General features: G+C 49.8%; 2 protein-coding genes across 2 annotated transcripts in view; both read right to left on the reverse strand.

Annotated features, from left to right (window-relative positions):
• CD164 (CD164 molecule) overlaps positions 1-1,383 on the reverse strand; it is a 73,844-nt gene extending 72,461 nt beyond the window's left edge. The window contains exon 1 of the mRNA XM_030199189.1: positions 1,378-1,383. The gene's annotated coding sequence lies outside the window, so the exon portion shown is untranslated. The remainder of the gene's footprint in view (positions 1-1,377) is intronic.
• A 9,479-nt stretch (positions 1,384-10,862) lies between these two features.
• PPIL6 (peptidylprolyl isomerase like 6) overlaps positions 10,863-27,445 on the reverse strand; it is an 80,821-nt gene continuing 64,238 nt past the window's right edge. Inside the window, exon 8 of the mRNA XM_030195667.1 lies at positions 10,863-10,974. Coding sequence (XP_030051527.1) covers positions 10,863-10,974 — 112 coding nt within the window. The remainder of the gene's footprint in view (positions 10,975-27,445) is intronic.

A 27,445-nucleotide genomic window follows, 5' to 3' on the forward strand; every position in this document is an offset into this window, starting at 1 on the left:
GAGGGGGGGGGGGAGAAGAGGGCGGGCCAGGCTGGGACATGGGAGAGAGAGGAGCATGGATGCGAGGGGGGGTCATGGAAGGGAGAGAGGGGACTTGCTGGAAAAGGATGAATGGAGGCGGCAGGGGACAGAGGAGCATGGATGGCCATGGATTGGGAGGGCAGGACTCAGGGAGAGAGGGAAATTGCTGGATAGGGATGAATAGAGGGGACAGATGGGCATGGATGGATATGGATTGCAGGGCAGGCCTCAGGCAGAGAGGGGAAATGCTGGATAGGGATGAATGGAGGGGGCAGGTAACAGAGAAACATGGATGGCCATGGATTGGAAGGGCAGGACTCGGGGAGAGGGGAAATGCTGAATAGGGATGAATGGAGGGGACAGATGGCCATGGATGGATATGGATTGCAGGGCAGGCCTCAGGCAGAGAGGGGAAATGCAGCATAGGGATGAATGGAGGGGCCAGGTGACAGAGGAGCATGGATGGGCATGGATTGGGAGGGCAGAACTTAGGGAGAGAGGGAAATTGCTGGATAGGGATGAATAGAGGGGACAGATGGGCATGGATGGATATGGATTGCAGGGCAGGCCTCAGGCAGAGAGGGGAAATGCTGGATAGGGATGAATGGAGGGGGCAGGTAACAGAGAAACATGGATGGCCATGGATTGGAAGGGCAGGACTCGGGGAGAGGGGAAATGCTGAATAGGGATGAATGGAGGGGACAGATGGCCATGGATGGATATGGATTGCAGGGCAGGCCTCAGGCAGAGAGGGGAAATGCTGCATAGGGATGAATGGAGGGGCCAGGTGACAGAGGAGCATGGATGGGCATGGATTGGAAGGGCAGGACTCAGGGAGAGGGGAAATGCTGGATAGGGATGAATGGAGGGGACAGATGGGCATGGATGGATATGGATTGCAGGGCAGGCCTCAGGCAGAGAGGGAAAATGCTGGATAGGGATAAATGGAGGGGGCAGGTGACAGAGAAACATGGATGGCCATGGATTGGGAGGGCAGGGCTCAGGGAGAGAGGGGAATTGCTGGAAAGGGATGAATGGAGGGGGCAGGGGACAAAGGAGCATGGATGGGCATTGATTGGGAGGGCAGGGCTCAGAGAGAGAGGGGAATTGCTGGAAAAGGATGAATGGAGGGAGCAGGGGACAGATGGCCATGGATTGGGAGGGCACGGCTCACACTCTCTCTCTGATATGCAATGTCGTTCTAACTCTCACTCTTACACACTCTGTCTCACACTGTATCACATTCACTCTCTATGTGCCACACAGTCACTCACACACTCGCTTGGTCTCATACACTCACTCAAACAGAGAATCTGTGTCTCACACACACTCTCTCTCTCGCCCACACACACACACTCTCTCTCACACTGTGTCTCACATACACACTTGCACACACTCTCATTCTCACAAACACACTCACACCCAGACTCACTCTCTCACACACTCACACTTTCACTCTGACTCTCAAACAGTCACTCTCACATACACTCTCCCAAACATACACACTCCGAGGAAAACCTTGCTAGCGCCCGTTTCATTTGTGTCAGAAACGGGCCTTTTTTACTAGTATATATATACTTCTTACAACTTTCCACTCATGCCAGTTCGATGTCCATCTAGATGGAAATGTCCCTATGAATTATTACAACATTCAACTTATGTCAGTTCAATATCCATCTTACGCCAAGCCCCCTCCTTACCCATCTTCAAATCATTGCTCAAAGCCCACCTCTTCAATATTGCTTTCGGCACCTAACCTTTATACCTTTCATGTAATCGTGAATGCCCCAAATTGACTACCCCTACTTGACAGACTCTACACTTGTCCATTAGATTTTAAGCTCTTTGAGCAGGGATTGTCCTTCTGTGTTAAAATTGTACAGCGCTGCGTAACCCTGGCAGCGCTTTAGAAATGTTAAGTAGTAGTAGTAGTAGATATCACAACAGGTAGGAAGTATATATATATATATGTATCACAACAGGTTTTTAAATTCCTACTTTATAGTGACGTCACAAGAGAAAAGCTTCAGGATGTAGCCTTTGAGCAGGCGCCTTTAAAAGCCACACAGGTGGAACGTTTGAATGACTGCAGTTGGTACTGATTACTCGTTGTGAACAAGCTCGCCTTAACCCTAGTCCCTTAAGAAAGAAGAGTGAAACCCGCGGCGTCGGGCGTCTTCAGGGGAAGGCGTAGGACTGAATTGGATCATATTGATGCAGTCGGGGCACTATTCCAATACACGATTCAGATAAGTGATTGGTTATACTTTATAACAGTTCCTGAATGGTTGTTAAGCTGAGATTATCAGTTAGAAGTTTTATGATTGATTGGGCACACACACACCAAAAAAAAAGCTATTTTAAAGAAAACTAAAAATATGGGAATGTGTTGCACCAATCTAACGGCACTTGAATTGGGATAAAATAAAACAAAATAAAATAAGGAACAACCCGATGAATGAGGTGCTGTACCACAAAAAAAAACCCACAGTGATTTATTTATCTGTGAGTTATTACAGTGGGAATATCTGAGGGTGCTCCTTAATATGTAGATAAAAATCAAAAATATCCACTAAAGAGATCCCTTGGTGGCAAAACATTATCCTGGTTTGCAAAAGAGATAGTGTATACTCCTTTCTTCACTGGCATAACTGATAAAACTTGTGTCACATTGTTTTACCTTTAGCTATCAAATTTCCATCTGACATCCTGAATTATTTTCCTGCTTTATTCAGCTTGATCATATATTTTTATTTTATTATTTTATTTGTTGCATTTGTATCCCACATTTTCCCACCTATTTGCGGGCTCAGTGTGACTTACATTACATTGTAAATGATGGAAATACAATTTGTTGCAGTACGATTATGGGTTACATTGTGAGGAGTTATGGGAAGACAAAGTCAAATATTATATGGGGAATAGAACAATGGAATGTAACAATAGGGAATTGATAAGACGATAAAACAATAGCAAGAGAACATTAGGGTATAACATTTTTAACTGTGGGTGGAGTTTTAAGTGTGGTGAAAAAACGGGGGAAGAGAACTCAGAAGAAAGTGTATTGATGCGTTTCTATTAGTGTGTATAGACTTCATGTGTTTTGATCCTTGCAATAGATCTTCTCAAAGAGATGAGTCTTCAATAGTTTGCGGAAGTCGGTTAGTTCGTAGATCGTTCTCAGGTTGCGTGGTAGTGTGTTCCAGAATTGCGTGCTCATATAAGAGAAGGTTGATGCGTGCAGTACTTTGTATTTTATGCCTTTGCACTTAGGGAAGTGGAGATTGAGGAAAGTTCGGGATGATCTTTTAGCGTTTCTGGGTGGCAGGTCTATTAAATCAGACATGTATGCAGGGGCTTCACCGTGAATGATTTTGTGGACTAAGGTGCATACTTTAAAAGTGATGCATTCCTTTCCTGTGTTCTTCTTTTCAAAATCTTTTTTACTTTATGAATTCTAATCTTTATGTTCTTCTTCAGTCACCTCTTTAGATAACCATGCCAGTTTTCTGTTTGTCTTTTTTTTTTTCATTGCTTTTATGAAATATACATTTCCCAAAAATACAAAGGAAAATTAACAAGTAATTTCAAAAGGAAATATTAAAATTATAAATTCAGAAACAAACACACCTAAAAATAAGCCCTCATAATGGGAGAAGTAGAGAAGATTTAGGTACATGAGCACAAAGGAAAAGCAAATATGCAGATCTTTAACTAAGAAGATTGAATTCTTTATATAACCCCAACAAACCAACTTCAGCTAAGGAGTCAAATCACCATGTTCTTGCAGAAACATATTAAGATGCAAAGATTAATAAAAAATATATTGAGTCCCCTGAAAAGTAATATAACACAACATTTACAGGAGAATTGCAAGAAGATCCCTTAGAAAGGAATCTAGGATCTGAGCCTGCCAATGGGGTATTCCAATTTATGTCAAGCAAGCTTGTATCTCCCACCAACACCAGCTTTTTTCCCACTTTTTGATGTCTTTGGCCAGATCTCTGTCCAGGTCCTCCACTGGAGTCAGAGGTCTGGAGATCATACTGGTGTAGATGCACATGTCATTGCTGCTTTCTAATACCTCCTTTCCCTACATCTGTATTGTTTTAATATTATTTCTCCCCTCCCTCTTTTCTGTCAGCCTTATCCTTCCTAATTATAACCCAGTATGGTCATGTCCTATTCATGAGACTCACTGAGCCATGTCTCTTTGATAACACTATACCCAGGCCTGCCATGTTAAGCCTTGAAGATGTGGAATTTTATTACCTACTAGTAAAAAAAGGCCGTTTCTGATTGAAATGAAACAGGCGCTAGCAAGGTAATCACCTTCTGCCATTAATGTTTTTAAGGGAAGTTCCAGCGTCCCCCCTCCCTCCCTCCCAGTTCCAGGGTCCCCCCTCTCTCCCCTCTCCCAATTCCAGGGTCCCCCCTCCCTTCCAGTTCCAGGCCCCCTCCCTCCGAATTGTAAAAGTCATCCTGACTTACTTCGTCGGGGTTACGGTGGCTGGCAGCAGCAGTAAAAAGCGTGCAGGCTCGAAACTTACTTCAGTTTTCCCTTCTCTGTCTCTCAGCTTTGGTCCCGCCCTCATTTCCTGTTTCCGCAAGGGCGGGACCAGAGCTGAGAGACAGAAAAGGGAAAACTGAAGTGCCGAGCCCGCACGCTTTTTACCGCGCGAGGTAAGTCAGGATGACTTTTAAAATTCGGAGGGAGGGGGCCTGGAACTGGAAGGGAGGGAGGGAGGGACAACGACCCTGGAATTGGGAGGGAGTGGGGACGCTGGAACTGGGAGGGGGGACGGACGATGACCCTGGAACTCGGAGGGAGGGAACGAACTTCCGGTGGGTGAATATTATATGCAGCCTTCCCTTCCCTCCGAGGGCGGGGCAGTGAGAGCGAGTGGGATTGCCTCTGGTTGGTCCCTTCTCCTTCTGACATCGCGTTTGTTTCCCTGACAACTATACAGAGTTCCCTCAAGGGCGGGGCGATTACGAACCCTATGAACACTACACGGCGTCACTGCCATGAAGTCAGCTTCAGAATGTTGGAGGTGCAAATGATTATATTAGATGGGCATTTGTGATCAGCTATTTCTCCTTGGGTTGATTATATGTCATATAGCTTCAACCCCTGCTCATTTCTACCCTGGCACTCACAAGTAGACTAGAAAGCTCATCATGTGCACTTATTTCCCCAGAATTTCTCTTTGTTCCTTAGGGGTGACAGTTCAAGTCCACTGACTTACATCCACCACTACTACCCTCTTCTAGTTTAAACATCAAGCAGCCACCACACTGTAATGACCCTGAGCCACTATCAGTCTACACTAGGCCCTTATGCACCTTTGTAAAAGGGTCCCTATATGCAGGATAAAGGGCAGAGCTGGGAAATGGTGTGTGGGGCTTGGTTGAGGTGGCACAGTCGTTGGGGGAGGGGGGGCACAGGGTGACCTGAAAAGTTCACAGGTCAAGACTCAGTAAAATGGCACAGGAGCTAGGGAGCAGGCACAGGATTGCCAACTGGCCCCAGATTCACCTGTGTGTCCTGATGGTAGGAAAAATGTAACCCTGCTGATGAACCTTCATGGCATCTTCTTTGGTTGTATCCTCTTGTTTGTGGGGAGGGGAGGGAAGGTGAAGTTTGATTGGTTGTTGGCTCTTTAATAAAGTTCATACTAAGACAAGCCTTCTGACCCAGTTTCCGTGACCATATTTAATGTCTATATCATAGGCACCTTTTAATCATTCAATTAATTGTGACAAAAACGTTTTGAGTGATCGAGATTAAAATTTTTAATTTCCCCGTGGGCTTAAAAATAAATATATAACATCCCTTAGAGTACCAATCAATTTAAATTGAACAACATTTGACCTATGCCCCTTGAAGTTTATTCAAGAAAAGCATTTTGATATCTTGGCTCTTAGAAGAGGAAGGCAAATGCCAAGCTTCACTTCCATCCTAGTTTCCTCTTCTTTTCGATGATATGTATGTAGGTTAATCAGCAAGCTCTTTTTATACAGCTTTAATTGCCGATTCCTTTGGCTTGACTGAGCCTGCCAGGTTGAAGTCCAGAGCCATCCTGCCCCTCCCCCCCTACGTTCTGCCCAAGAACCCACTGCGTACAGAAGGTAGCCAGTCCATGAGGCTGCTCTCCTCATGTGTATTAATTAATAGACATATTGAAGGCCCATTTACTTTCTCACACAAAAGTTTCAGTCAGTCATTTTGATGATTCTTTTCTCAGGTTTTCCAACTGATGCATTTTTTTTTGCATATTCCACTCAGTTCTTAGAACATATATGTAGATGAACTGTTATTATTTTATAGTATTTTTGAATCTCTCTCTCTTTTTTAGTGTTTTTGTCCTTTTCTGAACAAATAAGAAATGTTTGATTTATTTATTATTTTATTTATTAATTTGTCATGCTGCCTTACACATGATATTAAAGCAGTTTACAATATAAAACAGATAACAAACAAGAGGATACAATCAAAGAAGATGCCATGAAGGTTCATCAGCAGGGTTACATTTTTCCTACCATCAGGACACACAGGTGAATCTGGGGCCAGTTGGCAATCCTGTGGAGGCCGTATCTTGCGAAGGATGTTAAAAAAATGGAAGCGGTGCAAAGAAAAGCTACGAGGATGGTATGGGATTTACGTTCCAAGACGTATGAAGAGAGGCTTGCTGACCTGAACATGTACACCCTGGAGGAAAGGAGGAACAGGGGTGATATGATACAGACGTTCAAATATTTGAAAGGTATTAATTCGCAAACGCACCTTTTCCGGAGATGGGAAGGCGGTAGAACGAGAGGACATGAAATGAGATTGAAGGGGGGCAGACTCAGGAAAGATGTCAGGAAGTATTTTTTCACGGAGAGGGTGGTGGACGCTTGGAATGCCCTCCCGCGGGAGGTGGTGGAGATGAAAACGGTAACGGAGTTCAAACATGCGTGGGATATGCATAGAGGAATCCTGTGCAGTAGGAATGGATCCTCAGAAGCTTAGCTGAAATTGGGTGGCGGAGCAGTTGGGGGGAAGAGGGGGTGGTGGTTGGGAGGCGAGGATAGGGGAGGGCAGACTTATACGGTCTGTACCAGAGCCGGTGATGGGAGGCGGGACTGGTGGTTGGGAGGCGGGAAATACTGCTGGGCAGACTTATACGGTCTGTGCCAGAGCCGGTGATGGAAGGCGGGACTGGTGGTTGGGAGGCGGGAAATACTGCTGGGCAGACTTATACGGTCTGTGCCAGAGCCGGTGATGGAAGGCGGGACTGGTGGTTGGGAGGCGGGAAATACTGCTGGGCAGACTTATATGGTCTGTGCCCTGAAAAGGACAGGTACAAATTCAAGGTAAGGTATACACATATGAGTTTGTCTTGGGCAGACTGGATGGACCATGCAGGTCTTTTTCTGCTGTCATCTACTATGTTACTATGTTACAATCAAATTCCTTAGATTTTCAAATCGCTTTGGTTTTCAAAAATTTGAAAGGTGGTATTATCGAGTGCTTAATAAACATAAGTATAAGTAAGGTGGATGGAAATTGCTAAATGATGGTATTTAAAATTACTATAAAGTTAAAATTATAATACCATCATTTAGCAGTTTCCATCCACCCTACTATCCCAATTGGTCTATAACTAGAAAGCATATTGAAATCTTTCTTGGCCAAAACTGTATTAGCCTGTAAGTTCTTAACACTGTACAGTCACTTTTAAAATATTTCCTAAAAAAACAAATACTTGCTAATTTCTCCTGTGGCACGCTAGACTACTGGACCAACCAATCAAAATGTGGTAAAGGCGGTTAGCTTAGTGGGGTTTAAAAAAGGTTTGGACGGCTTCCTATAGGAAAAGTCCATAGACCATTATTAAAATTGACTTGGGGAAAATCCACTGCTTATTTCTGGGATAAGCAGCATAAAATGTAGTGAACTATTTTGGGATCTTGCCAGGTATTTGTGACCTGGATTGGCCACTGTTGGAAACAGGATGCTGGGCTTGATGGACCTTTGGTCTGTCCCAGTGTGGCAATACTTACGTACTCTTATACATAGCTGATAACTGAGGTGTCAGCGGTGGCAGCTTCAAAAAACTTTTGTTGGGAAGAATACAATGATCTGGAGGAAGCATACCGCCTTATTTTCGAAAGAGAAAGACGCCCATATTTCGACCCAAATCGGGAGATGGGCGTCTTTCTCCTGTGGCCACCCAAATCAGTATAATCGAAAGCCGATTTTGGGCATCTTTAACTGCAATCTGTCACGGAAACGGGCAAAGTTGATGGGGGCGTGTCGGAGGCGTGGTGAAGGCGGGAGTGGGGCATGTTTATCGGCCGAGGAGAGATGGGCGCCCTCGGCTGGTAATCGAAAAAAGAAAGGCGTTTTTAGCGCGAATTTGGGTCACTTTTTTTGGACCCTTTTTTTTTTGTTACGAACAAGTCCCAAAAAAGTGCCCTAAATGACCAGATGACCAAAGGAGGGAATCACAGATGACCATCCCTGACTCCCCCAGTGGTCACTAACCCCCTCCCACCAAAAAAACAAACAACTTTAACAACTTTTTTCCAGCCTCAAATGCCATACCCAGCTCCATTACAGCAGTATGCAGGTCCCTGGAGCAGTTGTTAATGGGTGCAGTGGACGTCAGCCAGGTAGACCCAGGCCCATCCCCCCTACCTGTTACACTTGTGGTGGTAAATGGGAGCGCTGCAAACCGCCCCCAAAATCCACTGTACCCACATCTAGGTGCCCCCCTTCAGCCATAAGTGCTATGGTACTGGTGTAGAGTTGTGGGGAGTGGGTTTTGGGGGGGATTTGGGAGGCTCAGCACTCAACGGAAGAGAGCTATGGACTTGGGAGGTATTTAATTTTTTTTTAATTGTTACAAGTGCCCCCTAGGGTGCCCGGTTGGTGTCCTGGCATGTGAGGGGGACCAGTGCACTACGAATCCTGGCCCCTCCCACGACCAAATGCCTTGGATTTGTTCGTTTTTGAGATGGGCGCCTTCGGTTTCCATTATTGCTGAAAAACGAAACCGCCCAGCTCAAATCCGCAAAATCCGATGCATTTGCCCTGCACAAACCGTATTATCGAAAAAAAAAGATGGACGTCCATTTTTTCCAAAAATACGGTCTGTCCCACCCCTTCACGTACCCTGTCTCAGAGATAGACGCCCATGGAGACGGGCGTTCGTGTTCGATTATGCCCCTCATAGTCTACTAGCTGATTGGCCAAGTAAGGTGGAATGTCTGTGAAGAAGGCTTTGAATACCAAACAAGTTTAAATGTTGATCTGGCAGAGACCATAAGCCAGTGTATATTAAAAAGAACTGGAGTAATATGATTCTGTTTCTTGACCACTGTCAGCATCAGGGTCACGGTATTTTGTACAATTTAAGCTGAGACTTACTTGACTTAGCCAGACCATGATACAAAGAATTGCGGAAGTCCAACTGACAAGTAACAACTGCATGAACAACCAAGGCCATATTGAAAGAGGTAAGATTCAACTGACGAACTGTATGTACAATAATTGATTAAAACACAAGAGTATTACTTCACGGATCTGAGCATACATATTCAGTTGGCTATCCAATCTTACCCTTAAGCTGACAACAGAATCTCACATCAATGCGAAGAAATGCAAAGTGATGCACATAGGGAGTAGAAATCCAAGAGAGGCGTATGTGTTAGGCGGTGAGAGTCTGCTAGGTACGGATGGGGAGAGGGATCTTGGGGTGATAGCATCTGAGGATCTGAAGGCGATGAAACAGTGTGACAAGGCGGTGGCCGTAGCTAGAAGGTTACTAGGCTGTATAGAGAGAGGTGTGACCAGCAGAAGAAAAGAGGTGTTGATGCCCCTGTACAAGTCGTTGGTGAGGCCCCACCTGGAGTATTGTGTTCAGTTTTGGAGGCCGTATCTTGCTAAGGATGTAAAAAGAATTGAAGCGGTGCAAAGAAAAGCTACCAGGATGGTATGGGATTTGCGTTACAAGACGTATGAGGAGAGACTTGCGGACCTGAACATGTATACCCTGGAGGAAAGGAGGAACAGGGGTGATATGATACAGACGTTCAAATATTTGAAAGGTATTAATCCGCAAACGAATCTTTTCCGGAGATGGGAAGGCGGTAGAACGAGAGGACATGAAATGAGATTGAAGGGGGGCAGACTCAAGAAGAATGTCAGGAAGTATTTTTTCACGGAGAGGATGGTGGATGCTTGGAATGCCCTCCCGCTGGAGGTGGTGGAGATGAAAACGGTAACGGAATTCAAACATGCGTGGGATATGCATAAAGGAATCATGTGCAGTAGGAATGGATCCTCAGAAGCTTAGCCGAAATTGGGTGGCGGAGCAGGTGGGGGGGAAGAGGGGTTGGTGGTTGGGAGGCGAGGATAGTGGAGGGCAGACTTATACGGTCTGTGCCAGAGCCGGTGATGGGAGGCGGGACTGGTGGTTGGGAGGCGGGGAATACTGCTGGGCAGACTTGTACAGTCTGTGCCCTGAAAAGGCAGGTACAAATCAAGGTAAGGTATACACATATGTTTGTCTTGTTGGGCAGACTGGATGGACCGTGCAGGTCTTTTTCATGCCGTCATCTACTATGTTACTATGTATGTCTTCTCTGGTGGCTTCCACTCAGGTGTCTAGCTATTGAGGACATCAAAGCAGCCCTTCTAAGAGAGTCAAAACACCCTGCTTCTACTCCTACCCACACGTTCAATGCTGAAAAGGAATGGGCAAACCTTGTATCAAGAGACACATATATAAAACTATTGTTTATTAATACCTGAAGAATAAATATGGCAATCTGAACAGTTGGCTTTGCATTCAAGGACTGAAGATTCCGCAATCAGTTATCACACATCTTATTTTTGGTCTTTCATTGTATGTAGGCACATTTTCTAATTCCCGAAGGACTTCTGTACCCTCAATCAGTTCCCTGAAGAAAGGAAATAACAGAAATAGTTATTATCTAGCAATAATATCTTGGAGCTTTCTGGTGCCAAGGTAAAAATACAACTCTTAACCAAATAACCAATGCTGTGCCCAACAGGCAACTCACTACACACCTATAAACTTTAAAAAAAGATTAACTCTAGTACTACTCCCAAAAGAATACTACTACTACTTATCATTTCTATAGCGCTACTAGATGTACGCAGTAGCCAATCCACTCAACCTTCTTCTACTACAAATTATAATATACAATTCACTTAGAATGAATCACTCAATATATGGAACTCTGACATAACTGCTCTTACCCTGCACTCCATATCCCAATCAAATACAAACTGTCTACTCTTGTTAACCTCCTGCTCGCGACATCACATCCCAGTTATAAGCCACATTGAAACAATCCATTGTTGTATAATGTCAGTGTGACAAAGCAGTGGGTTTTAAGCCTGTATTTCTTGAAGTGTATTTCTCTAGTTTGACCAGCAGGTGGTGCATGTTTATGTTTAAAGCTGTTACAGAGAAAAGACACTTCCTTCTTTAGAGGCCCTTTTACAAAGCAGTGGTAAGCCCAACGCGGGCTTACTGCTCGCCCTTTTGGGACTGCTGCTGGCGGTAGTCCCGCCCTGAGCGTCCACCATTTCCAGAGGTAAAAGAAAACCCCTGGAAATGGCTTGCACGGCAGTAACCCAGCAGAAATCGCGATGTCCGGTTAGCACAGGAACCCACATTACCACCTCAGTGGGTGGTGGTAAGGGCTCCCCGTCGCATGACCATGCAGTAGGAGTTCTTTTACCGCATGGTCATGTGTGCTGGGGGCTTTTTTTACCCACTGCGGTAAAAAGGGCCCTGGCGTGCAGGAAACACAGCCCCTGCTGCCAGCACAGAGCCCTTATTCCCGCAGCTTCTTGGTAAAAGGGCCCCTTAGTTAGCACACAGAGAAGAAGTTAACCTGCAGTGATGTGGCCAGCTTCTTTTAAAACTTGTTGTTGTGGGCTCTGATTGGCCAGGAGCTCAATTTATCTAGGATGTACTGGCTTTTTTCTTCAGTCTTAGCTACAGAAAAAAAGACAGAAGAATCTCTTTTCTGAGGCCCTGTGAACACTTATATTTGATAACCAGAGAGCAGCTACATGTCCTGATCTCTCCAGGTACTATTTAGATAGTAAACAAATGTTTAGTTAATTTTATAAGTGATCCATATTTCAGTGACTTATTACTGTTTGCTGACTGCACCTTTTCTGTTCATTGTTCTACTTTTTCATGACAATAAACATTTTTAGTTTATTGCCTTTGCTTGTCTGGACTGACTAACCTGCTTATAATCGAACGAGAAAAACGCCCAAGTTCCGACCTAAATCGGGAGATGGGCGTTTATCTCACAAAAACGAATAACGCGGTATAATCAAAAGCCGAATTTGGGACGCTTTCAACTGCACTCCGTCGCGGATGCGGACAAAGTGGACGGGGGCGTGTCGAAGGCGTGTCGAAGGCGGAACTGGGGCGTGGTTATCACCCGAACAGAGATGGGCGCCCTTCGCCGATAATGGATGCGTTTGTAGCTAGAATTTAGGGCACTTTTCCTGGACCCTGTTTTTTCACGAATAAGGCCCCAAAAAGTGCCCTAAATGACCAGATTACCCCCAGAGGGAATCGGGGATGACCTCCCCTGACTCCCCCAGTGGTCACTAACCCCCTCCCACCACAAAAAAATGATGTTTCACAACTTTTTATTTTCACCCTCAAATGTCATACCCTCCTCCCAGGCAGCAGTATGCAGGTCCCTGGAGCAGTTGTTAGGGGGTGCAGTGGACGTCAGGCAGGTGGACCCAGGCCCATCCCCCCCTACCTGTTACAATTGTGCTGCTTAATGCTTATTAGTCGTCCAACCCCCCCAAACCCACTGTACCCACATGTAGGTGCCCCTCTTCACCCCTTAGGGCTATAGTAATGGTGTAGACTTGTGGGCAGTGGGTTTTGAGGGGGATTTGGGGGGCTCAACACACAATGGAAGGGTGCTATGCACCTGGGAGCTCTTTTACCTGTTTTTTTGTTTTTGTAAAAGTGCCCCCTAGGGTGCCCGGTTGGTGTCCTGGCATGTGAGGGGGACCAGTGCACTACGAATCCTGGCCCCTCCCACGAACAAATGCCTTGGATTTATTCGTTTTTGAGCTGGGCACTTTCCTTTTCCATTATCGCTGAAAAGCAAAAACGCCCAGCTCACACATTGGCGAATAAAACATGGGCGTCTATTTTTTATCGATAATACGGTTCGGTCCGCCCCTTCACGGACCCGTTCTCGGAGATTAACGCCCATGGAGATAGGCGTTTCTGTTCCATTATGCCCCTCTAAGAATCCTGGTGGTTTGTGTGTTGGGTCTCTGGGTGCTTTGTATGAACTGTGGGACCACTGGGAGTGTGTCTCCAGTAACCTAGAAATCACCGGGGAACACCTTGAGATCAGGAGACTTCACCCAGAAGCGGTAGGTACCCAGTCGGTGGGAGGAGACTGCTAGTGTAGAGCACAAGCAGCAGATGCAGGTGGACCTGAGCTGTGCTAGGGATAGACTCTCTAAGTGGCCGTGGGGTAGCCCCAGGTATATGGCTAGGCGTTTTGTGACAAACCTTTGTCTTTTTCTTTTGGTGGCAGCATGGTAGGATTGTTAGGCTCAGTGCGTGGGTGAGGGCCAGCAGGTGGTGCATATTTATGTTTTAAGCTGTTACAGAGAAAAGACTGTTCCCTCTTTAGTTAACACACAGAGAAGAGGTTAACCTACAGTGATGTGGCCAGCTACTTTTAAAACTTGTTGTTCTGGGCTCTGATTGGCCAGGGGCTCAATTCATCTAAGATGGTTTTTTTTCTCCAGTCTTAGCTAGGGAGAAAAGAGAGAAGGATCTCTTTGCTGAGGCCCTGTGAACACTTATATTTGATAACCTGTGAGCAGCTATATGTCCTGATCTCCCCAGGTACTATTTAGATAATAAACAAATGTTTAGTTAGTTTTATAAGTGATCCATATTTTAGTGACTTGTTACTGTTTGCTGATTGTACCTTTTCTGTTCATTGTTCTAATTTTTCATGACAATAGACATTTTTAGTTTATTGCCTCTGCTTGTCTGGACTAAGAATCCTGGTGGTTTGTGTGTTGGGTGGGTCTGTGGGTGCTTTCTAGGAACTGTGGGACCACTGGGAGTGAAGCCCCAGTAACCTCGAAATTTTTTGGCCGCCACTGCACACTGAGCAGAAAATTTCAGCTTATTATCTACAACGACACTCAGATCTTTTTCTTGAGTGCTGACCCCCAAGGTGGACCCTAGCATCAGGTAACTATGATTCAGATTATTCTTTCCAATGTGCATCGCCTTGCATTTGTCCACATTAAATTTCATCTGCTATTTGGATGCCCAGTCTCCCAATTTCCTAAGGTCTTCCTCCAATATTTCACAGTCCACAAGCGTTCCCCTGATGACACCCTGGTGGGAGAAACAGGGTACTCCTGTTAGGATCTGGGTTTCCAGTGACTGCCAGACGAGTATTGTGGTTTTTGTGTTTGACTGCTATCGTCAATTCTGAAGTTGCTACTGCTGTTAGCAAATGATTGCTCGGGACATTGCTATAAGCCTTTAGTAGTTACTTTGTCTGCTGAACCCCCCCAAAACCCACTACCCCCAACTATACACCACTACCATAGCCCTTAGGGGTGAAGGGGGGCACCGGTATGTGGGTACAGAGGGTTTCTGGTGTGTTTTGGAGGGCTCTCAGTTTGCTCCACAAGTGTAACAGGTAGGGGGGAGGTAGGAGCCTGGGTCCACCTGTCTGCAGTGCACTGCACCCACCACTAGACTACTCTGGGGACCTGCATGCTGTTTTAATGGACCTAAGTATAACATCTGAGACTGGCAAGTAATGTTTTTAATCACATTTTTGGGAGGTGGGAGGGGGTTAGTGACCACTGGGGGAGTAAGGGGAAGTCATCCCTGATTCCCTCCAGTGATCATCTGGTTATTTAGGGCACCTTTTTGTGCCTTATTCGTTATAAAAACAGGTCTAGCTCAAAACATCTTAGTTTTATTTCTTTGTTTGTTGCATTTGTATCCCACATTTTCCCACCTATTTGCAGGCTCAATGTGGCTTACAATTTTCCGTCATGGCTTTTGCCATTCCAGAGTAAAAGATACAATTGGTATTACATGGAGAACATGTGTTGTATCTCTCTACTTTGGTAATTCATGGAAGCCACATTGTGTCTGCATTGGTGGGAAAATGTGGGGTACAAAATGAACCATAAATAAATAAATAAACAGGAATGACATAATAAAAATAAACAATCAGGTGAGAAGAGAAAACATTCAATTGGTATTACATATAAAACATGGGTGACGGAGGGGTCCTCCTCAGCGGCCTTTGCTCGATGGAGGCAGAAAGGAATCCATTTTCTTTGCCAACTGGTGACTGATGACGGACGAGCAAGGCCGTTTTTGGAACTACAGCAGGAATTTCAGCTGACAGGGTCGGACCAATTTGCATATTTACAAATCCAGCATTATTTGACTGCCTTGGGATGGATTAATTTAAGTGAGGATGTACAAGATACATTGAACACGGCCCTGACATTGGGGGCCCAGAATGCAGTACCTCTCCACTATCATCATCGGTTTTTACAAGACACAACTGAGGATCTGGACTTTCGCAGCAGAGCGCAGGTCTGGTCTAGAGAGCTTGGGGTGGAACTGTCGGAAGAGTCGCTTTGTAACTTTTTGTCCTCCATTCAACGCACCTCTGTCTTCACTCGTTATTGGGAAATACAATATAAGTTTGCCCTGCGGTTATACATCTCTCCAGCACGTGCCCACCGGGCAGGGTTCGGTGGATCTGGGGAGTGCCCTAAGTGCAGACAGTCCCCTGCAGGGCTTAGTCATATGTTCTGGCAATGTCCCCGAGCTATGCGCTTTTGGTCTACAATCTTGGAGGCAGTTAAGAGCTATTGGGGTCGAACAATACAGAGACAACCATTAATGCTCTTTGGAGTCTACAAAGAGGTTAAGCCCACTCTTCCGGGCTTCAAAGCCTTCTTACAGAGAGCGCTACTAGTGGGGAAGAAGATCATTTTATTGAATTGGCGAGAGCACACGGTTCCGTCTATTGGTGTATGGCGGACGCACATGATTGAACTGCTGAGGCTGGAGCGCTGTGGGGTCAAGGACTTCTCATCCGAAGACGATAAACGCCTGGAAAAAACCTGGGCGAATTTCTGGGACACATTGCAGCTAGCAGCACGGAGCAGACTTTTAAATTAAGTGCACATTTGAATACTGTTTGATGGACCGGTTTACCTTGACACTCTAAAGGGGGGGTGGGGGGGTGAGGGTGGATTAGAGGGGGGGAGGACTGGGGGGCCGTAGAGTAGGATGCTATACTGCTGTACAACTTTACTTGTGATTGTACCACTATTTGGGTTGAAACGTGAATAAGTGGGTTAATAAGAGTTGGGGCGGGGGGGGGGGGGGGGGGGAGGGAGGGATGGAAAGGGGGGGGGGGTTATAAAATTGTTTATGGTAAAAGAATTTTCTGACTCTTGCTGATTGTCCGGGGAGTGAATGATACATACCTGTAGCAGGTGTTCTCCGAGGACAGCAGGCTGATTGTTCTCACGACTGGGTGACGTCCGCGGCAGCCCCCACCAACCGGAAAAAAGCTTCGCGGGACGGTCGGCACGCAGGGCACGCCCACCGCGCATGCGCGGCCGTCTTCCCGCCCGTGCGCGACCGCTCCCGCCAGTTGAATGACTAGCAAAAGATGAAACACACAACTCCAAAGGGGAGGAGGGAGGGTAGGTGAGAACAATCAGCCTGCTGTCCTCGGAGAACACCTGCTACAGGTATGTATCATTCACTTTCTCCGAGGACAAGCAGGCTGCTTGTTCTCACGACTGGGGTATCCCTAGCTCTCAGGCTCACTCAAAACAAGAACCCAGGTCAATTGAACCTCGCAACGGCGAGGGTACAACAGAAATTGACCTACGAAGAACAACTAACTGAGAGTGCAGCCTGACCAGAATAAATTCGGGTCCTGGAGGGTGGAGTTGGATTTACACCCCAAACAGATTCTGCAGCACCGACTGCCCGAACCGACTGTCGCGTCGGGTATCCTGCTGGAGGCAGTAATGAGATGTGAATGTGTGGACAGATGACCACGTCGCAGCCTTGCAGATCTCTTCAATAGTGGCTGACTTCAAGTGGGCCACCGACGCTGCCATGGCTCTGACACTATGAGCCGTGACATGACCCTCAAGAGTCAGCCCAGCCTGGGCGTAAGTGAAGGAAATGCAATCTGCTAGCCAATTGGAGATGGTGCGTTTCCCGACAGCGACCCCTAGCCTGTTAGGGTCGAAAGAAATAAACAATTGGGCGGACTGTCTGTTGGGCTGTGTCCGCTCCAAGTAGAAGGCCAATGCTCTCTTGCAGTCCAATGTGTGCAACTGACGTTCAGCAGGGCGGGTATGCGGCCTGGGAAAGAATGTTGGCAAGACAATTGACTGGTTAAGATGGAACTCCGACACCACCTTCGGCAGGAACTTTGGGTGGGTACGGAGCACTACTCTGTTGTGATGAAATTTGGTATATGGAGCATGAGCTACTAGGGCTTGAAGCTCACTGACCCTACGAGCGGAAGTAACTGCCACCAAGAAAATGACCTTCCAGGTCAAGTACTTCAGATGGCAGGTATTCAGTGGCTCAAAAGGAGGTTTCATCAGCTGGGTGAGGACGACGTTGAGATCCCATGACACAGTAGGAGGCTTGATAGGGGGCTTTGACAAAAGCAAGCCTCTCATGAATCGAACGACTAAAGGCTCTCCAGAGATGGCTTTACCTTCCACACGATAATGGTAAGCACTAATCGCACTAAGGTGATTCCTTACTGAGTTGGTCTTGAGGCCAGACTCTGATAAGTGCAGAAGGTATTCAAGCAGGTTCTGTGCAGGGCAAGAACGAGGTTCTAGGGCCTTGCTCTCACACCACACGACAAACCTCCTCCACTTGAAAAAGTAACTCTTTTTAGTGGAATCCTTCCTAGAGGCAAGCAAGACCCGGGAGACACCCTCAGACAGACCCAACGCAGTGAAGTCTACGCCCTCAACATCCAGGCCGTGAGAGCCAGGGACTGAAGGTTGGGGTGCAGCAACGCTCCGTCGTTCTGCGAGATGAGAGTCGGAAAACACTCCAATCTCCACGGTTCCCCGGAGGACAACTCCAGAAGAAGAGGGAACCAGATCTGACGGGGCCAAAAGGGCGCTATCAGAATCATGGTGCCGCGGTCTTGCTTGAGCTTCAGTAAGGTCTTCGCCACCAAAGGTATGGGAGGATAAGCATACAGGAGGCCGGTCCCCCAATGGAGGAGAAAAGCGTCCGACGCTAGCCTGCCGTGTGCCTGTAGTCTGGAACAGAACAGAGGCAGCTTGTGGTTGGTCTGAGAGGCGAAAAGGTCCACCGAGGGGGTGCCCCACTCTCGGAAGATCTTGCGTACCACTCTGGAATGGAGCGACCACTCGTGCGGTTGCATGACTCTGCTCAGTCTGTCAGCCAGACTGTTGTTTACGCCTGCCAGGTACGTGGCTTGGAGGAGCATGCCGAACCGACACGCCCAACGCCACATCCCGACGGCCTCCTGACACAGGGGGCGAGATCCGGTGCCCCCCTGCTTGTTGACGTAATACATTGCAACCTGATTGTCTGTCCGAATTTGGATAATTTGGCAGGACAGCCGATCTCTGAAAGCCTTCAGTGCGTTCCAGATCGCTCGGAGCTCCAGGAGGTTGATCTGCAGATCCTTTTCCTGGAGGGACCACAGACCCTGGGTGTGAAGCCCATCGACATGAGCTCCCCACCCCAGGCGAGATGCATCCGTCGTCAACACTTTCGTGGGCTGTGGAATTTGAAATGGACGTCCCAGTGTCAAATTGGTCCGGATGGTCCACCAGAGCAGTGAAGTGCGGCAACTGGTGGAGAGGCGGATGACATCTTCTAGATTCCCGGTGGCTTGGAACCACTGGGAAGCTAGGGTCCATTGAGCAGATCTCATGTGAAGACGAGCCATGGGAGTCACATGAACTGTGGAGGCCATATGACCCAGAAGTCTCAACATCTGCCGAGCTGTGATCTGCTGAGACGCTCTGGTCTGCGAAGCCAGGGCCAGGAGATTGGTGGCCCTCGCTTCGGGAAGGTAGGCCTGAGCCGTCTGGGTATTCAGCAGAGCTCCTATGAATTCCAGAGACTGGGTTGGCTGGAGATGGGACTTTGGGTAATTTATCACAAACCCCAGCAGCTCCAGAAGCTGAATAGTGCACTGCATGGACCGGAGGGCTCCTGCCTCCGAGGTGTTCTTGACCAGCCAATCGTCGAGATATGGGAACACGTGCACTCCCAGCTTGCGTAGGTAGGCCGCTACCACCACGAGGCACTTGGTAAACACTCGTGGGGCAGAGGCGAGCCCAAAGGGCAGCACACAATACTGAAAGTGCCGTGCGCCCAGGCGGAATCTGAGATACTGTCTGTGAGCTGGCAGTATCGGTATGTGAGTATATGCGTCCTTTAAATCCAGGGAACATAGCCAATCGTTTTTCTGAATCATTGGCAGAAGGGTGCCCAAGGAAAGCATCCTGAACTTTTCTTTGACCAGGAATTTGTTCAGGCCTCTCAGGTCTAGGATGGGACGCATCCCCCCTGTTTTCTTTTCCACAAGGAAGTACCTGGAATAGAATCCCTGCCCTTCCTGCCCGGGTGGTACGGGCTCGACCGCATTGGCGCTGAGAAGGGCGGAGAGTTCCTCTGCAAGTACCTGCTTGTGATGGGAGCTGAAAGACTGAGCTCCCGGAGGACAATTTGGAGGCAGGGAGGCCAAATTCAGGGCGTATCCGCACCGCACTATTTGGAGAACCCACTGGTCGGAGGTTATGAGAGGCCACCTTTGGTGAAAAAATTTTAACCTCCCTCCGACCGGCAGATCGTCCGGTACGGACACTTGTAGGGCGGCTATGTTCCCGTGGATCCAGTCAAAAGCCCGTCCCCGGCTTTTGCTGTGGAGGCACAGGGGGCTGCTTAGGCGCACGCTGTTGACGAGAACGAGCGCGCTGGTGCTGTCCCTGTGCCTGACGAGGCCTTCGGGCCGGCTGGTTGTACCTACGCTTCGCAAAAGAATAGGGTGCAGCCTGCCGGGCCCGGGAAAAACGTCCACCTGTGGAGGTGGATGCTGAAGGCGCCCGGTGGGAGAGCTTGTCGAGAGCGGTTTCCCGCTGATGCAGTTGGTCCACCATCTGCTCGACCTTCTCACCAAAAATGTTATCCCCCCGGCAAGGGACGTCGGCCAGTCTCTGCTGGGTGCGGTTGTCCAGGTCAGAGGCACGCAGCCATGAGAGCCTGCGCATCACTATACCTTGGGCCGCAGCACGAGATGCCACGTCACAGGTGTCATAGATACCCCTGGACAGGAACTTTCTGCACGCCTTCAGCTGCCTGACCACCTCCTGATAAGGCCTGGACTGCTCCGGCGGGAGCTTCTCGACCAGGTCCGCCAGTTGTTGCACATAGGTCCGCATGTGAATGCTCATATAGAGCAGGTATGATTGGATGCGGGTCACGAGCATGGAGGATTGGTAGGCCTTCCTCCCAAACGAGTCCAGAGTGCGAGACTCCCGCCCCGGGGGCGCCGAGGCGGTATCCCTCGAACTCCGTGCCCTCTTGAGAGCAGAATCCACGACCGCTGAGTCATGGGGCAATTGTGGCCGCATTAGCTCTGGGTCGGAGTGGATCCTGTACTGGGACTCTGCTTTCTTGGGAATGGTGGGGTTAGTTAATGGTCGCACCCAGTTCCGAAGCAGCGTCTCCTTAAGGACATTGTGCAGTGGCACCGTGGAGGACTCTCTAGGTGGTGATGGATAGTCGAGGACCTCGAGCATCTCGGCCCTCGGCTCTTCCACAGAGACCACAGGGAAGGGAATGCTAATAGACATATCCCGCACAAAGGAGGCAAAGGAGAGACTCTCGGGAGGTGAGAGTTTCCTCTCCGGTGAAGGCGTGGGGTCCGAGGGAAGGCCCGTAGACTCCTCTGAGGAGAAATATCTAGGGTCCTCCTCTTCCCCCCACGAGTCCTCATCCTCGGTGTCGGACATAAGCTCATGTAGCTGAGTCCTGAACCGGGCCCGGCTCGACGTCGAGGAACCAAGGTCTCGGTGTCGTCGAGCGGTGGACTCCCGCGCCGGCGGGGACGGAGCTCCCTCCATCGACGTCGACGGGGACTCCACCTGCGTGGCGGTCGAGACCGGCACCGCAAGCGGCGGCGGTGTCGACGGCCCCGGCGCCGGGCTAGAGCTCGCCGGCGCCACAGTCATCGGCGCCGAGGGCGCAAGCACCCCCGGCGCCGGCACAGCCTGGCGCATCAGCCCTTCCAGGATCCCCGGAAGGATGGCTCTGAGGCACTCGTCCAGGCCCGCTGCCGGGAAAGGCGGTGGGGCCGGTAGGGGTGTCGGCGCCAGAAGCTGCTGGGGGCCAGGAGACGGCACCGAGGTGCCGGAACCCCGACGCGTCGGTACCTCCACAACCGACGGAGACCTCTCCTCTCGACGATGACGCTTCGGCGTCGCCTCCTCTCCGATATCCAGATGCACCGAGGGCGACCGGTGACGACGCTTCTTATCTTTCTTACGATGCCCGTCACCGGCGCCGGAAGGCATGGAGGAGGAGGAGGTCGATCCCCCTCGGTCTCGAGGTACCGGGTCAGACAGGGTTCGGTCCCGTGGCCCACGAGCTGAGGGAGTGACCGGGGCCGACTGCCCACGCGGCCTCTCACCCCCACTCTCACCGGAGGACCGGCGGGCCGACGGGACCTGTTCTCCTGGGGTCGCTGCCATCGGTGCCGATGTCTCGGGCATCGATACCGGTGCCGAAGGGCCGGGCGTCGATACCGATGCCTTCGAGGTCGACGTCGAGGGGCCGGCGCAAGTTCCAAAAAGACGGTCCCGCAGAACTTGCCTCGCAACCTGAGTCCGTTTCCGGAGACCGAGACACAGAGAACACGACTTGATATTGTGCTCCGGCCCGAGGAACTGGAGGCACCAAGCGTGGGTGTCGGTCTGCGAGATCGGCCGGCCGCAGCGACCACACTTTTTAAATCCACTCGGGACCTTCGAGGACATCGACGGAAAAATCGCGTCGGCGAAGTCAAAGTTGTCAATGGTGGCTGAAATCACACCACGAAAAGGAAAACGACCGTGCGGCCACTAGGCCGCAACGCAGCGTCCCCGCTGGAAGCGAGGGAAAAAGGGAGCGCGTGCTCCACACGCGCAGGGTTTCTTTTTTTTTTTTTCAAAAAGAAACCGGACGGTAACTAAACCTAAATAAACAAAGAAAAAGCACGATCGGCGTAAACGCGATCGAAAATCCGGCGGCTGAATCAGAGAGAGCGGCGAGGCACGACTCTCTCCAGACGCGGAAAAAAAGGAACTGGGAGGAAGTGACGTCAACCCAGGAGATGGCAGCTTAATCTGCAGGCTCTGCCATCCCAGGAGCGAAATTGACCTTCCCTCCCGTAAAAAAGCAGAAATTACTCCCAGAAAAGGCGATAGAGAGAGCCGAGTATGGCAGCAAAGAAAAAACTCGCCAAGTTTAAATTCGGGGCCGAAAAAGCTGGCGCCAGTAAGGTAGCGGGACTCAGACCGCGCGAAACAAAGATGGCCGCCGACGAAAGTGAGTCGGACCCCGAGGAGCAGAATGAAAGCGAATCGGAGCTCAGCAAAAGAGACTTCGTCCGCTGGTTTAAAGATCTTAAAACAGAAATGGTGTCCACGCGTCGCAGCATACAATCCGCTGTAGCGGAGCTGCACGAAGAAATTAAGGAGATAGGCACCCGGCTGGCGGAAAATGAGGATAAGACGGAAGCACTAACGACGGAGTTGAAGGAGGTTAGAGGGTCCCTTAAAAAAGAACAGCTATCACGGGAAGACTTAGAAAGCGAATGCTACATACCTGTAGAAGGTATTCTCCGAGGACAGCAGGCTGATTGTTCTCACTGATGGGTGACGTCCACGGCAGCCCCTCCAATCGGAAACTTCACTAGCAAAGTCCTTTGCTAGCCCTCGCGCGCCCGCGCGCACCGCGCATGCGCGGCCGTCTTCCCGCCCGAAACCGGCTCGAGCCGGCCAGTCCAGTATGTAGCAAGACAATACACTTCAAGGGAAGACACAACTCCAAAGGGGAGGCGGGCGGGTTTGTGAGAACAATCAGCCTGCTGTCCTCGGAGAATACCTTCTACAGGTATGTAGCATTCGCTTTCTCCGAGGACAAGCAGGCTGCTTGTTCTCACTGATGGGGTATCCCTAGCCCCCAGGCTCACTCAAAACAACAACATTGGTCAATTGGGCCTCGCAACGGCGAGGACATAACTGAGATTGACCTAAAAAATTTACCAACTAACTGAGAGTGTAGCCTGGAACAGAACAAACAGGGCCCTCGGGGGGTGGAGTTGGATCCTAAAGCCCAAACAGGTTCTGAAGAACTGACTGCCCGAACCGACTGTCACGTCGGGTATCCTGCTGCAGGCAGTAATGAGATGTGAATGTGTGGACAGATGACCACGTCGCAGCTTTGCAAATTTCCTCCATGGTGGCTGACTTCAAGTGGGCTACCGACGCTGCCATGGCTCTAACATTATGAGCCGTGACATGACCCTCAAGAGCCAGCCCAGCCTGGGCGTAAGTGAAGGAAATGCAATCTGCTAGCCAATTGGATATGGTGCGTTTCCCTACAGCCACTCCCCTCTTGTTGGGATCAAAAGAAACAAACAATTGGGCGGACTGTCTGTGGGGCTGTGTCCGCTCCAGATAGAAGGCCAATGCTCTCTTGCAGTCCAATGTGTGCAGCTGACGTTCAGCAGGGCAGGAATGAGGACGGGGAAAGAATGTTGGCAAGACAATTGACTGGTTCAGATGGAACTCCGACACAACCTTTGGCAGAAACTTAGGGTGAGTGCGGAGGACTACTCTGTTGTGATGAAATTTGGTGTAAGGGGCCTGGGCTACCAGGGCCTGAAGCTCACTGACTCTACGAGCCGAGGTAACTGCCACCAAGAAAATGACCTTCCAGGTCAAGTACTTCGGATGGCAGGAATTCAGTGGCTCGAAAGGAGGTTTCATCAGCTGGGTGAGAACGACATTGAGATCCCATGACACTGTAGGAGGCTTGACAGGGGGCTTTGACAAAAGCAAACCTCTCATGAAGCGAACAACTAAAGGCTGTCCTGAGATCGGCTTACCTTCCACTTGGTAATGGTATGCACTGATTGCACTAAGGTGAACCCTTACGGAGTTGGTCTTCAGACCAGACTCAGACAAGTGGAGAAGGTATTCAAGCAGGGTCTGTGTAGGACAAGAGCGAGGATCTAGGGCCTTGCTGTCACACCAGACGGCAAACCTCCTCCAATGAAAGAAGTAACTTCTCTTAGTGGAGTCTTTCCTGGAAGCAAGCAAGATGCGGGAGACACCCTCTGGCAGACCCAAAGAGGCAAAGTCTACGCCCTCAACATCCAGGCCGTGAGAGCCAGGGACTGGAGGTTGGGATGCAGCAGAGCCCCTTCGTCCTGCGTGATGAGGGTCGGAAAACACTCCAATCTCCACGGTTCTTCGGAGGATAACTCCAGAAGAAGAGGGAACCAGATCTGACGCGGCCAAAAGGGAGCAATCAGAATCATGGTGCCTCGGTCTTGCTTGAGTTTCAACAAAGTCTTCCCCACCAGAGGAATGGGAGGATAAGCATACAGCAGACCTTCCCCCCAATCCAGGAGGAAGGCATCCGACGCCAGTCTGCCGTGGGCCTGAAGCCTGGAACAGAACTGAGGGACCTTGTGGTTCACTTGAGATGCGAAGAGATCCACCAGGGGGGTGCCCCACGCCTGGAAGATCTGTCGCACCACACGGGAATTGAGCGACCACTCGTGAGGTTGCATAATCCTGCTCAACCTGTCGGCCAGACTGTTGTTTACGCCTGCCAGATATGTGGCTTGGAGCACCATGCCTTGACGGCGAGCCCAGAGCCACATGCTGACGGCTTCCTGACACAGGGGGCGAGATCCGGTGCCCCCCTGCTTGTTGACATAGTACATGGCAACCTGATTGTCTGTCTGAATTTGGATAATTTGGTGGGACAGCCGATCTCTGAAAGCCTTCAGAGCGTTCCAGATCGCTCGCAACTCCAGAAGATTGATCTGTAGATCGCTTTCTTGGAGGGACCACCTTCCTTGGGTGTGAAGCCCATCGACATGAGCTCCCCATCCCAGGAGAGACGCATCCGTGGTCAGCACTTTTTGAGGCTGAGGAATTTGGAAGGGACGTCCCAGAGTCAAATTGGAGCAAATCGTCCACCAATACAGGGATTCGAGAAAACTCGTGGACAGGTGGATCACGTCCTCTAGACCCCCGGCGGCCTGATACCACTGGGAGGCTAGGGTCCATTGAGCAGATCTCATGTGAAGGCGGGCCATGGGAGTCACATGAACTGTGGAAGCCATGTGGCCCAGCAATCTCAACATCTGCCGAGCTGTGATCTGCTGGGACGCTCGCACCCGCGAGACGAGGGACAACAAGTTGTTGGCCCTCGCCTCTGGGAGATAGGCGCGAGCCGTCCGAGAATCCAGCAGGGCTCCGATGAATTCGAGTTTCTGCACTGGGAGAAGATGGGACTTTGGGTAATTTATCACAAACCCCAGTAGCTCCAGGAGACGAATAGTCATCTGCATGGACTGCAGGGCTCCTGCCTCGGATGTGTTCTTCACCAGCCAATCGTCGAGATATGGGAACACGTGCACCCCCAGCCTGCGAAGCGCCGCTGCTACCACAGCTAGGCACTTTGTGAACACCCTGGGCGCAGAGGCGAGCCCAAAGGGTAGCACACAGTACTGGAAGTGGCGTGCGCCCAGCTGAAATCGCAGATACTGTCTGTGAGCTGGCAGTATCGGGATGTGTGTGTAGGCATCCTTCAAGTCCAGAGAGCATAGCCAATCGTTTTGCTGAATCATGGGGAGAAGGGTGCCCAGGGAAAGCATCCTGAACTTTTCTTTTACGAGATATTTGTTCAGGGCCCTTAGGTCTAGGATGGGACGCATCCCCCCTGTTTTCTTTTCCACAAGGAAGTACCTGGAATAGAACCCCAGCCCTTCTTGCCCGGATGGCACGGGCTCGACCGCATTGGCGCTGAGAAGGGCGGAGAGTTCCTCTGCAAGTACCTGCTTGTGCTGGAAGCTGTAGGACTGAGCTCCCGGTGGACAATTTGGAGGTTGAGAGGCCAAATTGAGGGTGTATCCTTGCCGGACTATTTGGAGAACCCACTGATCGGAGGTTATAAGAGGCCACCTTTGGTGAAAAGCTTTCAACCTCCCTCCGACAGGCAGGTCGCCCGGCACTGACACTTGGATGTCGGCTATGCTCTGCTGGAGCCAGTCAAAAGCTCGCCCCTTGCTTTTGCTGGGGAGCCGCGGGGCCTTGCTGGTTCGCACGCTGCTGACGAGAGCGAGCGCGCTGGGGGCTTAGCCTGGGCCGCAGGCTGTCGGGAAGGAGGATTGTACCTACGCTTGCCAGAAGTATAGGGAACAGTCTTCCTTCCCCCGAAAAATCGTCTACCTGTAGAGGTAGAAGCTGAAGGCTGCCGGCGGGCGAACTTGTCGAATGCGGTGTCCCGCTGGTGGAGAGACTCTACCACCTGCTCGACTTTTTCGCCAAAAATGTTATCCGCACGGCAAGGCAAGTCCGTAATCCGCTGCTGGATTCTATTCTCCAGGTCGGCGGCACGCAGCCATGAGAGCCTGCGCATCACCACACCTTGAGCAGCGGCCCTGGACGCAACATCAAAAGTGTCATAAACTCCTCTGGCCAGGAATTTTCTGCACGCCTTCAGCTGCCTGACCACCTCCTGAAAAGGCTTGGCTTGCTCAGGGGGAAGAGCATCAACCAAGCCCGCCAACTGCCGCACATTATTCCGCATGTGTATGCTCGTGTAGAGCTGGTAAGACTGGATCTTGGACACGAGCATAGAGGAATGGTAGGCCTTCCTCCCAAAGGAGTCTAAGGTTCTAGCGTCCTTGCCCGGGGGCGCCGAAGCATGTTCCCTAGAACTCTTAGCCTTCTTTAGGGCCAAATCCACAACTCCAGAGTCATGAGGCAACTGAGTGCGCATCAGCTCTGGGTCCCCATGGATCCGGTACTGGGACTCGATCTTCTTGGGAATGTGGGGATTAGTTAATGGCTTGGTCCAGTTCGCAAGCAATGTCTTCTTCAGGACATGGTGCAAGGGAACAGTGGACGCTTCCTTAGGTGGAGAAGGATAGTCCAGGAGCTCAAACATTTCAGCCCTGGGCTCGTCCTCCACAACCACCGGGAAGGGGATGGCCGTAGACATCTCCCGGACAAAGGAGGCAA

The sequence above is a fragment of the Microcaecilia unicolor genome, chromosome 3, assembly GCF_901765095.1.
Source record: "Microcaecilia unicolor chromosome 3, aMicUni1.1, whole genome shotgun sequence".
NCBI lineage: Eukaryota > Metazoa > Chordata > Amphibia > Gymnophiona > Siphonopidae > Microcaecilia > Microcaecilia unicolor.